The sequence below is a fragment of the Panthera uncia genome, chromosome C2, assembly GCF_023721935.1.
Source record: "Panthera uncia isolate 11264 chromosome C2, Puncia_PCG_1.0, whole genome shotgun sequence".
NCBI lineage: Eukaryota > Metazoa > Chordata > Mammalia > Carnivora > Felidae > Panthera > Panthera uncia.
In genome coordinates this window covers 8383727-8396678 of record NC_064810.1, presented here as the reverse complement: position 1 = coordinate 8396678, position 12952 = coordinate 8383727, and the positions used below count along the sequence as shown (strand labels likewise).

At 46.2% G+C, this 12952-nt stretch overlaps 2 protein-coding genes across 5 annotated transcripts in view; one reads left to right on the top strand and one right to left on the bottom strand.

The window, feature by feature from the left end:
• Positions 1-364, top strand: part of SIM2 (SIM bHLH transcription factor 2) — a 51296-nt gene extending 50932 nt beyond the window's left edge. Inside the window, exon 12 of the mRNA XM_049629138.1 lies at positions 246-364. Coding sequence (XP_049485095.1) covers positions 246-364 — 119 coding nt within the window. The remainder of the gene's footprint in view (positions 1-245) is intronic.
• A 3846-nt stretch (positions 365-4210) lies between these two features.
• HLCS (holocarboxylase synthetase) overlaps positions 4211-12952 on the bottom strand; it is a 227519-nt gene continuing 218777 nt past the window's right edge. For all 4 annotated transcript variants that reach the window (XM_049627890.1, XM_049627891.1, XM_049627888.1 and 1 more), the window contains 3 exons: positions 10428-10542; positions 8049-8262; positions 4211-6587 (listed from right to left, as the gene is read on the bottom strand). In XM_049627890.1, coding sequence (XP_049483847.1) covers positions 6416-6587; positions 8049-8262; positions 10428-10542 — 501 coding nt within the window. In that variant the 3' untranslated portion in view covers positions 4211-6415. The remainder of the gene's footprint in view (positions 6588-8048; positions 8263-10427; positions 10543-12952) is intronic.

Sequence of the window (12952 nt, the reverse complement as noted above, 5' to 3'; positions counted from 1 at the left end):
CCCGGGCCCCACCGCCGCCTCGCCGCCCGGCGCGCCGCTGCCGCACTACCTGGGCGCCTCGGTCATCATCACCAACGGCAGGTGACCTCGCGCAGGGCTGCCCGCAGGGAGAAGCCATAGGCCGGGCCCCGGGCTCCTGTTGTCCAGAGTGCAGCCGAGTTACGAGGGGCGGGCTGTATATGCACGGTTTAAATTAATTTATACAGAGACGACTATTTTAATAGAACTCCGCGGCCGGCTTCTAGATTTTTACGCAGATCCCGCAAACGCCGGTGCCGAGGACTGCGGCGCGCCCGCGGCGGGGGAGAAAGGCCCGCCAGACCTTTGTTCTCCGAGAGCCCGGTCCCAAAGGGGGCAGAGCTGAGCGTCCCCCGCGTCCCCCGCGCGACCTCCACCTGCCCCGTCTCCGGGGGCGGACTTGGTTTCCTCGCCTCGCCACCAGGCCCGCGCGCCTCGCCTCGTCCCCGATGCGCAGCAGCAATCCCACCGGGGATTGAAGGAGCTTCCGCTCCGGGGGAGCCTCCGCCGTAAAGACGAAAGCCCAACCAGATCCAGTCAGATACGCCAGGAGGTGGCCCACCCGGAGGAGGAGGCTCCAGAATTCAGAGCGCTCTTAGACTCTTAAGGCAGGATGTGATGATTTAAGCCCCAGGAATCGACAACTCTCATGTCTTTAAAAGTCATTCATGAGCCTCATGAAAAGTTTTAATTTAAGCCTTTTTTTTTTTCGGTACAACAATCAGCAAGCCAAGACCAAGGGAGTGAATGAGCATGGGTGTGCTTTTACTTCCTCCTAACCTCTGTGAACTCTTGATACCGAGAATAGCACCTTCAGAGTATATTGAATAGGCATTAAATGCAAAAAATTATATATAGCCAGATATTTTCTGAGAATGACATGTGGATGATTTAGGTGCCCAAGGCGACTGGCTACCCCTGTCAGGTTTGATTACAAGGCGAAATCCCTCTGGTCCACCCAGACCTGTATTTCCCTAGGCTCGTGTTTGCTACAAGTAGTGCTAATAAAGTTAGTTAAATTGCATGTGCAATATGGAAAATTGTCAATGGACTGCGCCTTGTGGAAGAAAAGTCGCTAAAGGGATCTAATAAAAACGGTGCATACATTTTCTTTAGCATTTCCTGCCTTTTCTGCATAGCAAGAAAACTCCATGAACATGTCCTGTATGTAGGAGGTAAACAAATCCTTTTATAAAGCACCAGCAGTGTTTTTAAAAATAAACTTACATTCATTTTTGTCTTTTATGTTTTTGCTTCAAGACTCCACCGTTTAAAAATCCTACCATGGCTCTGAAGTGGTTCGATGCATTGAACCACCGTCTTCTAATTTGCTTCACCCGGTAAACACTCCATCGTTTCGCTGTGTCAGAAACGGTTTTCTTCTAGGAAACTGCGCCTGAGCGGAAAGATGTTTCACAAAAGTCTTTAAGGCATCGTTCTAGAATCAAAGGGCACCTGTAATCAACTGTTCTCAAAATGTGAAATGATCGTCTGCCGACCTGGTGTCACACTGAGGGTCTGCCTCCTTTCGGAGCAGGGTGTCAGTTGCCTCGTGGTGGGGGAGGGGGGGTGAAAGTTGCAAATTTTGGAACACGTGTGGTGTGGCAAAGGGACGGAGTCAAAAGAAGCGAACGCATACACCCCTGTCCTGCGCTTAGCTATACCTCATCAGCAGGTCTTTGTGCATACAGAAAATAAGCCACGGGGTAATTATTTTTTTATGCTCACAACCGTCCTAATTAAACCATGATTCCTGGAAGGAGCGGTTTTGAGGAGCGGGAGAGATCACCCGACGTTTCTCAATAAAGTACCGCAAAATGCATTTGTGTCTAACGTTGTGAACCATCGGGGGCCGTGTTGATGAGTAAATACAGATCATGAAGGCTTTCGAGCAGCTTAAGATCAAAGGTTGCGGTGAAAAAGAGAAGACCGTTATAGATTCACAAATGATAACGTAAACAGGCTTAACAACGAGTGTGTGTGTGCTTGAAAAATAAAATGGGTACTAGGGAAAACGTCCTTGTCTACACAAACATCACGGTTTTCAAAGCCTAGAACGTGAAGGAAGATTCCTACGCAAGCCGGCTTTCAGGCGGCCAGCAGCTCAGTTTAAAGTGAACGGGAGTTACCATGGCAACCTAATATTGTTAGCCCATCTTTAAGAGTCTGCACATTTAAGCTGGGGGTATCGTTTCTTGACTTCGATGAGGCTCCGGCAGGGGAAGAGGAAGCATTTTAATAAATACGACTCTCTTTCACAAAAAAAGAAAACAAAAATTGTAGTGGGTTCCTAACACGTTGACGAAAAATGCCAGATCAAACGGATTTGAGAAAGAAACCCAGTTTAAGACTGGCTGGGCCCTCCAAGGGGCCTCCCAGGGAAAGGAATTCCTTTATGTTCATGGAAGCCCTTTCTAGAAAAGCCATTCCATTCATACCTTTGTAGAGAAGGGAACGGGGCTGCTTCAGGAGATCTGCAAGAGCGGTATTTTCCACTCCCTGGCCCCCCACCCCTTTGTCCTTTTTAAACAGTCCTAGGGCCAACCAAGCCTTTCCCCTTGGACCCTAAGGGTGGGAGAGGTTTACACGGTCAATGAATCCCGGACAAAGTCTACCCGAAGTTGTAATTTATTGTAACTGTAAGACAGTTAAGGTAGACTGTGGGGGCTGCTGCGATAAAACGACATAAAAAGGTTTTCAAACAAATGCCAGAAAATTACAGTCGTTTAAAATCGTAGTGCATCGCAACTCTTGGGCTATCGAAGATGCATTTATTCAAGCTGTTCCTAAACTTAAGTATGACATATAAAGTTGAAATCTTGGGGAAAAGCCTCAAAACAAAAGTCAAGCAGTTCTTACAAAAGAACAGTTCTCCAAGAACAAAATTTGTTCTTCTATTAAATTTGTTGTCACATTAAATTTGTTTTTCAGTTTAAAAATTTATATTAAATTTCTTTCTCACCTGAGCTAAAAGGTTTTTGTTTTGTTTTGTTTTTGTTTTACTTTGGGTTTCATTCTTTGGAGTAATAATATTTCTCTTTTGTATGACACATTTGTCAAAAATAAATCAAAAACAACAAAAAGCACCCAGCTTCTTAATAACTTAGAAATACATACATACTCCTTACCATGTAAAACTATTTATTTTGTAAAAATGTTTAAATATGAATAAAAAGGCTGGTAACCAAAAGTAGTTGCCTGTTTTTAAAAATGAAACTTGTGGTAAAAATAACAATGAGCCCAAACTGTACAGAAAACCTGAAAGTTTATTTTGGTAAGACTCGATTTTTATAGGCATTGGTTTAAAGTAATTACTTTTCAGAGATGATTCTTTGAAAAGGTAAAAATGGGAAGGGGTACGCTTTTAAACATTTTTGATGTGCATAGTAATTATGCAGGAATAAGGATTCTCCATTTTCTGCCCGTTAGGAGCAAACAGAGCTTCCAGAATGCAAGCTGAAAATGTCTCCCTGCTACATCCTGAAACTGCTGGGTGAGACTGGCTTTTCTCCCGCTTCCCAGGTCAAGGGCAGGGGGAACCCCAGAGGCCAGCCCCGTGGGTGTACGTGGGGGACTCGGGGACTGGAGGCTGCATACTACCCTCACCTGGGCCTGTGCACCCACCCATCACACACCCCTCATCGGCCCACTCCTTCCCACATCGGGCAAAGTCTGCGGTAGCAACCCCCACGGAGTGTTTGAGACCAGACACGAATCCTTGGACTTTTTGCCCACACCCCCTGAATGCTGCCAGGAGGCCCAGCATCAAGGGGTGCTGCTTCGGCGGGGGCCACGAGTCCTAGGGAAAACTTCCTTGTGCACATTCGGGGGTGCTTTTCCACGGCTTCCTCCGAAATCTGCCACCAGCCGGGAAGAGAGGGGGTCTGGTCTTTTACAAAACCAGGTAAGATGCTCAATGCGCAGCCTCTACACGCGGGGGCCAATCAATGCGCAGCCTCTACACGCGGGGGCCAATCAATGTGCAGCCTCCACACGCGGGGGCCAATCAAATGCCCGGAAAGCCCACGCCAATCCTGAGTTCAGTTACCATGTTTTCAAGATTATGAAGAAAATGCAAAGTTTCCGTTAAGACTTTAAAGCTCCTTGAGATCAGAGACCGTCAGGTGTACAAAACGACCTCAAATCCATGAGTGTCGCGTAGCAAGTAAATAATTTCCCTAACGCTAATAGCTACGAGTAAAATGCTTTTATTCAGCTCTTCTATATGAAGCAGAATTTCAAAAGTCTTTGGTTCATCTGAGGCAAAATCGGGTTTACGGAAAACCTAGCATCTGCTTCAAGTCTACTTCGTGTCCCTCAAGGCGACTGGGTGACTACACGAGAAAGAACAGTCTTAAAAGCACAGAGGTAAAGTGGTCTATGCCCGGGACATCTCCATCTGCGCTGACATGGCGACACTTCATTAGTTTTAATTTACAGAAAGGAAATGAAATGATAACATTTTTTTCCCCCAAAGCAGAACTATCTAGAATAGGACTTCAGCTAAAAACAAAACGTAGCATGTTTTTCATTAAAGAACCCCCCAAAGAAATTCAAACAGTAACAATGGCAGCTCTGAGAGAGGACTTGCCTTATATTACAAAGTTTGAGAAATGAAACTCGCAGCATCAGCGGGGAGATCTTTCCTCTTGATGATATTTTGCAGATGCCCTCTCAAGGGTGAGTTCATCTGGTGATTTTGGGGTGGTGTGGGTTTTTATTTAAACTTGTCACTAATTCCAAAAGAAGACTTAGACACTTAGGAGAGAAGCATTTTTTTTTTTTTTTGACAAAAATAATTCTAATTGAAGCCTTATTTGCAAAAATTACTTCTGAAGTTCTTTTAAAAGTTACAGTTCCAAAAACACATATTGGGTTGTTGTACTTAACTAAACATGCTATTTATCCCCCCTTCCTATGGTGCTGGCTGTGCCTGGCTAAAGGTGGACCCATTTTATACTGAAAACCCAAGTTTTTGGAATTAGCCTAAGTAAAGCTGGGTAAAGATAGTGCTAGTGTATAATAAAGGGATTCTGTCCAATGCTGAGAGCTCCATCAAGTTTTCTTTCCACTAATTTCAGATGGGACTGGCAGGAAGAGAGAAAAGTGGACAAAAACTGGCCTTTTTAGGCTGAAAAGTAATGCGTGTGATTCACAAGTTCAACGGAGATAGGAGTTACATGGAAAGAGCATGGAGTACATCTGGAAATCACAAATGTATATCAAAAGGTTTCCTTTCTTTTGTTCTTCCATGGAGACTTTTAGGGCATCAGATCTTGAACATCTTCTTTTAAAGCTTCTCACACACACGCGCGCGTGCGCGGGCGCACACACACACACACACACACACACCCTCCCTCCCTCTTAGACGATGGGTGCTCAGTATCAGTCGTATTTCCTTTCTTAGCAATTTAGGAAAAGAGGGGTAAAAATTACGGCTTACAAATAAAATGCCATGTCCTTCTGTTCTCTGTGCACCAAACCGTCTTTCAGGAATGCGCCACATTTCAAAAGCCCCAAAGCCTCCCTTGTGTGTGGTATGAATGCGTCTTCGTCTCCAGCTGTTAGGGCCCAGTCATCCACCGCACATTCACACGAGGCCTAATCAACACTTTAAGGCTCTTGAACTTGATCCCATCACTTCAGGATACGCAGTAAATTCAAATTTATGAAAAGAGGGCTCATACATTAATGTCCAAGCAAGTAACTGATTTCCTCTCCAAGGTCACTGCAGCCTGCCAGTGACACCCATCTCTGCAGCCACTTAGGCACTGTGACTGGACCACAAACCAGTGGGTCCAGAGTAACCCTCAGAAATCTACCTTCTCTTTCCTTATGGACAAAAAAAAAAAAATAATAATAAAACAACGAACTGCCAGTGTTCCTCTAGCAAAACACCTCCCCGGATGCTCATAAACAGTGTTACCAACCCTCTACCTCATTGCTGGTCTGGGCCTGGAAGCTTTTTTTGATTTATTTTTTAATAGTCTGGGAGTGAAGGTCTCTGCTACTGGGGAAACATCTGAATTATTCCATTGCTGTTTCCAAATGAAAACTTTTGTGTTTTTTGTGTTTTTCTTCTGGGCCAATAAACACACATCCAAGCCCAAGAGGGGAGAAAGATTTCACACCTGTGGTAGTGCTTTATCTGAACTAAATCTTCTGCTACCCCCCAGAACATCTTCTGACACCAAGTCAAATGGCAACAGACAGAACAAAATTAAGGAATTAAGGAGGTTAACTGGAAGGAGAAAAAAAAATCCACCTACAACTCTAAATCCGTTTTCCAGCTCCTCGGGCTAGGAAAGGCAGCAGAAATTGAACCGGAATGTTCGATGCAGTGGCTCCGCCCACCCTCCCACTGCCCAGCGGCCAGGACAGTGACCCCAGGCTCGGGCTACTGCTGTTTGGGGATGATGAGGTTTCTTAGCATGTCGAAGGAGTTGCCGTCTGGATGCACTGTCACGATCTCGCCGTCCTCCTGCTGAACCTGAAGGAACCCAGAGTCATCTAGGCCGACTATCCACACCTCCGGGCCCTCGAGGCCTCCCAGGCGGACCCGCTGGCCACTGTACATGAAGAAGAGCAGACAGTCACTGGGAAATGTCACACAGTGTCTACAGACAGGTGGTTAAGTACTTACCCATTGGGTAAAGGGTTCGGGAGGGCGGGGGGGGGGGGTAGGATGCTCGGACTCTCACTGGTCCCTCATGAACTGTTTTCATAAACTACTAGCATAATCAGGTTGATGGCAATTCCAACAGAGAGTTCGGACTTTCTCCTCATTCTGCTCATCCGGAGGATGATGTGTACCTACTTCCTGACCCCCCAGCACTTCTAAGAACCGCTGTGCAGCTCTAGGTTTTCTTGGCTGAGATTGGGGCAAAAGAAACTGAGCTGGGAAGCTAATTTTATAAAACAAAGCTGGGTGGCATCGCCTGCGAGTTAAAGTCGCTCTAATGCTACTTTTAATATTTTCCAAATGTACCTGCGGTGAGTTACATCCTTGTAAATAGTTTTTAAAATAGAGGATCCCTCCCCTCCCCCCGCCACTCATCTTTATTTGGAAGAAGTCTAAACCTGCAGAAAAGTTGAAAAAATAGTACAATGAACCTCAGGTTCCCTCTTCGCTTATATTCACACCAACTGATAACATTTTCCATATTTGCTTTCTCTCTTCGTGCACACACATGCTTTTTTGCTGACGTTTAAAAATAAGTTGCAGGCATCATGACACTTCACGCTTAAATACTTCAGGATGTACCTCCTAAGAACAATCTCCCACAAAACCAAAATACCATTATCACCCTCAAGAAATCTAATTTTGGTATAATAACATCTAATATATAGTTCATGTTTAAATTTCCCCATTGTCTCATTAATATTTTTTGTGGCTATTTCCTCCCATCCAGGATCTAATTATGAATCACATCTTGCATTTATTGTTATGCCTCTTTAGTCCTCTTTAATGTCAAACAAATCTCCCACCTTCTTTTTATTTTTTTGTGTTAGAGGACATTAACATTTTTGAAGCACAGAGGCCTGCTGATAGGTACCAGTGCCTCTCAAGCTTTGGGTGCGTGTGGATCCCCTGGAGCATTTGTTGAAACATGAATTGTGCTCGAGTGTTCGGCCAGCCTCAGAGTTTCGGATTTAGGAGGCCCAGGGTGGAACTTGAGAATAACCTGCATTTCTAACAAGTTCCCAGGTGAGGATGCTATTGCCCCTGGGGGATCTTGCTTTGAAAACTGTTGATATCTAGAATGTTCTACGATTTAAATAAACATGTGGGAAAACTCTCCGGTGTTGCTGTGTCCTTCTCGCTGCATCCCATCCGCAGCAGACCCGGGATGCCAGTTCGTCCTGGCATTGCTGATGGTAACTTGCTCAAAATAGTGTCCGCCAGTTTTTTCTCCATCAGAAAGGGAAAAAATAGTTATCTAGACCTGCGCTCAGTTTCTTGTTTTAAGATAGTGAACTACTAATTGAACGAAGACATTTTAAAAGAGTGAAGACGGGCCAGCACTGACCTGTGTACCCAATACTTATAATAAAGGGGAAGAATGCCATTGGGCCCTTTGTCCTGAAACCTGTCGATCAGTTTCTCCAGCACCGTCACAGTTCTGGCGATGAGATCATCGGTCCTGAAGGGCTTCAGCTCTGCCCTGTGTTGCTTATTGTATTCTGTGACGAGATCATTGATGCATATGGTGGGGTTACTGTTACTCACGTTAAATCCACAGCCTGCAACAAAAGTAAACGGTTGAAAAACGCGAGCAGCTCATCGTACTGGGAGGATCACACATTCCTCTCAACCACCTGGAAGAAGTTACAGCCTGGATCCCCTGCCCCCTGCTTCCTCGTCCTCATTTCAAATTTATTATCTCTGGCCACTTAAAGAATGACTTATCTCTTTGGGACCGGTTTCCTTCTTTCATCCTTCCTTTATTATCCTTGTTCAAGCTGGGACCACCCCAACCTTACTGCAGACCGGATGGGGTAAGAAAGGCAGATTCGATTCGATTAAACGGAAGCTATGAACGGGACCGAGCTCCTTAGACTGGCCTCTGAAACGATCCTTCACGGGGTCGAGCCAAGAAGCGTAGGTCTGCCCTGAGCCCAATATACAGTAAAATTTCTTGTTTCTTTTCCGACTTGAGTAACAGAACACATGTCTGAAAATAAAGAATTTTATTCAGGTCTTAAGGAGTAAACTCTGGATTCAGAGATTTCAAACCTCGGTCATGGCATAAACCTAGAACACATCTTTTAATACTTTACCCTTGGAAGTCTCTGGTGCTAGGGTTACGTTGTTGGCAAGGGGCCAACTCATGTTCAGTGGCTCTTTTACAGGCTCCTAAACCACAGCTTCGGGAGAGCGAGTTACCAGCAGTGGGGTTTGAACAGGCTTGTCTCTGCTGTTACTTAATATCACCATCCTCTCCGGGAGAGTTGGAAGTCTTCAGCGAAGTCAAACCTCAGTTTTCAACAGGGCCCTGAATCAACCTCAAAGAGGTCTTCAATAAGAAATGAAATATGGCAAGAATGAAGCAGTGAGACTATCTTGTTTTCAGTGCCTCTGAGAAAAAATTCCCCAAATACTCGCCTCAGATAGAATGGTGACATTTACAATAGCAGTATTCTTTGGTAAATGTTCGGAGCCATTTTCAGCATGAAGGGAAAGACTGATTGGCCTCAGATCTTTTTTTTTTTTTAATATACTGGCTATTAAAATACAAAGCAATATAAATTACATCTGGAAACAAAAAACGCATAACTACAGCAACAGGGACAGAATCAGCAGTTTTTCATTTGTTCATTCATTCAACAACACACACAGCGTGGAGGGTGAGGCATTAGAGTATGTGTATACAGTCCTGAAAATCTCCGTTATATTCAGAAAATCCCAAGTCCTGGGGAAAACAGCAACACTGACTAGTGCCAACTCCGGCTACACCTTTCTAAGAACCAGAGAGTACCCTTGTTGGTGACTCTGAATCTTTCCTCCCCCCATCACCTCCCACGGCCTTAAGAATTTAACAAAAGCTATGAATTCTCCCCAGAGGAACATGTTCCCTTTCCTCCCCCGCCCCCGATGGCAGACTTCCTTAGCTCCCTGAGGCCATCCCTGGGCCCCATTGATACCTATGGGCCCTACTTCAGAACATCTACGTCTACCTCATTTAACACATTTAAAAATGGGAAGCAGGGCTTGGACGATATGAACCAGTTTGGTAGCGGTGCCGGAAACCTAAGCTTTGCATCTTTTGGCTGGCATTTCTGACACGTCGTCATGTGCTTTCTGTCCAGTACTAATTTTTGAATGTTGAGTTCTCCTGGACATTAGGGAGAAGCCGATGCTCGGAGGAGCAGGAGCCTAAGAATTTCTGAAACCGTTTCTGAACCCACCTCCTCGCCTGATGCGGGTGCGCTGTGCGGAAGCAGGATTCTTCACCCCACCCTGACCAGCCTGGAGCTTCTTCTGAAGGTCCACAAGAGTGCAACCTCTTCATGGCCTGGGAAGGTCCCATTAAGAATGCCAGACCACCAGGAGACCCATCCTTGAGATTAACTTTCTTTTCTTATTACAAAATGGCATGTCAAATGTTTATTTTCACCATTTCTAATTCAACAAGAAGCGGGCACGTGGAGAGGTGTAATAAAAAACCTGTTTGATGTGATACCAATTTGGTGGTTTCCATGGCCATAGACAGGAACGCTAAACCCCTTGAAGGGCTTTCAACCAATCTGGCTCGTTTTGCATACATATTGTGTTCTGTAACTTAGGACTCAGAGAAAAAGTAATCCCACATGATAATCCACTCCCCCCAATGTAGCCATGTATAAACCATTTTTATTTTTGCTTTTATTAATCTAAAAATGTGGAGGAAAGGGCTTTAAAAGCTTACCAATAAGTATATAAAATGTTTCTCCCAAAAGCGTTGAGTTAACCAGAACTCCACCAAGCTTCACGAAGTCACTATAATAAATATCGTTGGGCCACTTCACTCGTAAGTTGATATCCTAAAGGAAAATCTGTGCGTTAATCAAGCAAGCACAGGACACAAAGGGATCAGGACAGGTCATCTAGCCCAAAGGAAGATAGGCAGGATGTTCTCGAATCTAATGGAACATGGGATCTCAACCTCTCTTCTGGTTCTGACAGCTAATCTTTGGGACAATCCAGTGTGAAAGGACCACCTTGGGGCTGGGAGAGACCTAAAGAACATATCTGGCATAAATTCTGGCATTTTCCCCACACCCCAGCACTGTTCATTATCTCAGTACAGCCATATGTCTTCATCGTGCTTCACAGACACTGTGTGTTTTACACACCGAAGGCTGGCGGCAGCCCTGCGAGGAGCAAGCTGATCGATCAGTGCCAGCATTTTCCAACAGCCCTTGCCCGCTTCGCGTCTCCGTGTCACAATTTGGGAATTCTCACAACATTTCAAACTTTTTCATTATTTGGTTATCATGGTGATCTGTGATCAGTGAGCACAACTCACTGAAAGCTCAGATGATGGTTAGCATTTTTTAGCAATAAAATATATATTTTTTAAGTTTTTCATTTATTTTGAGAGACAGAGAGAGGGAGAGAGAGAGAGTGCATGAGCAGGGGAGGGGCAGAGGGAGAATCCCAAGCAGACACTGGGCTGTCAGTGCAGGGCCTGATGCGGGGCTCAAACTCACAAACCGTGAGCTCATGACCTGAGCCAAAACCAAGAGCTGGACTCTTAAGTGACTGAGACCCAGGCACTCTCTCAATAAAATATTTTTTAGTTAAGGCGTGTCCATTGCTTTTCTAGACCACAGTATAGTGCAAACGTAACTTACACGCACCGGGAAACCAAAATCCACCAGCAGTGAGCACCTACTGTGTGCTGGGTTGGGGGCAGGGAGAGAATAATACTTCTGGGTTCTCTTCCCTTAAGGAGCTCATGCCCGAGAGAGAAAAGATGCCCTGAATTAACCAATATCATAAAAGGTGGGTAGAAATGTTTCAAGGAGAATGCTACAGAGATGCAGGGTAGGAACACGGTTCACTGAATTATTACGGAAGGATCTCAAAACACTGCCAACAGTCAGCAGTTAACAGAAACGATTTGTTCTGCGGCCCACCGCGTCTCTATCCTGAAGCAACCCTGGGCGACCCTGCCTGAGCCCCGATCGCAGTGGGACGGCGCCGGTCACTGCCTTGAGCTAGGCCACCCAGACCCCCCCCCTCCTGCCGGGACTCCTAAGTGGGCGCACAGAGACCGGGTGAGACCCGGTGGGTGCTGGAGCTGCCAGGTCTCCTGGGCCGGGGGTGGCAGCCAAGTTGTGCCACGTGTGGGGAGAAGAAGGAAATCGGGATATATGAGGCTGAAAGAAAGACCCTCAGCAAATAAAACGGAAAGACTGCAGGGTAGCTGATGGCCTCTGATCCCACAGTGCTTTCACTTCCTTCCCTGAGGGCCAGTACCACCCAGAGCCCCTTCTCAGCCCTAGTCCCTATGTTACTTACACCAGACCCCCAGGGGGTACTAGTTCTGTCCCTGTTTTATGAGGAAGAAACTGAAGCTGAGAGAGACTGCCTGGGTGGCTTGCAGTTTACACTCAGATGCAGCAGAGCTGGGCTTCTTTTTCTCCCTCCCCTCCTCTCCCCTCCCTTTCCCTTCCCTCCCATTCCTTTTTTTCCTTCCTTCCTTCCTTCCTTCCTTCCTTCCTTCCTTCTCTCCCTCCCTCCCTCCCTCCCTCCCTCCTTCCTTTTAAATGTTAATCTACTTTTTTAAGAGACCGAATGAGCTGAGCGCCAGCTGAGGTAGGGGCAGAGAGAGAGGGAGGGACACACAGAATCCCAAGCAGGCTCCAGGCTCTGAGCTGTCAGCACAGAGCCCGATGCGGGGCTTGAACTCACGAACCGTGAGATCATGACCTCAGCCGAAGTCAGATACTCAACTGACCAAGGCACTCAGGTGCCCCCAAACCCAGGGCTTTCTGACATCAAGCCCCCAGGGAGCTTAATACTGTGCTACAGAGCCTGCTGCCTCCAAGAAATCTCCTTCTCTCCCTTCAACAAGGCCTTCTTTGCATCTCAGCCAGTGGAATACATTTCTGTTCTGCCCTGCAGGGCACTCTAGGCAGAGAGGAGAAATGCAAAAGCACAAAGGAACAAAAGCATAAAGAAGACGTGGGGATGAGCACCGGGACCTGTAACTGACAGGGAGGGAGCTTCATAATCCTTCGTGTCTAGAACAGGGATCTCCATGGCGGCCGGAGCAAGGGTGCCATTCTGCTACCCTGCCCCAGGGGACACTGGGCAATGCTGGAGACAACAGATGGAGACATCTGGTTGTCACAGCTTGAGGGAATCCCACTGGCACCTAGAGGGAGCAGCCAGAGACGCTGTCCCACCTCCTGCAGAGGAAGGCCTCCCACCTGAGATGTGGGG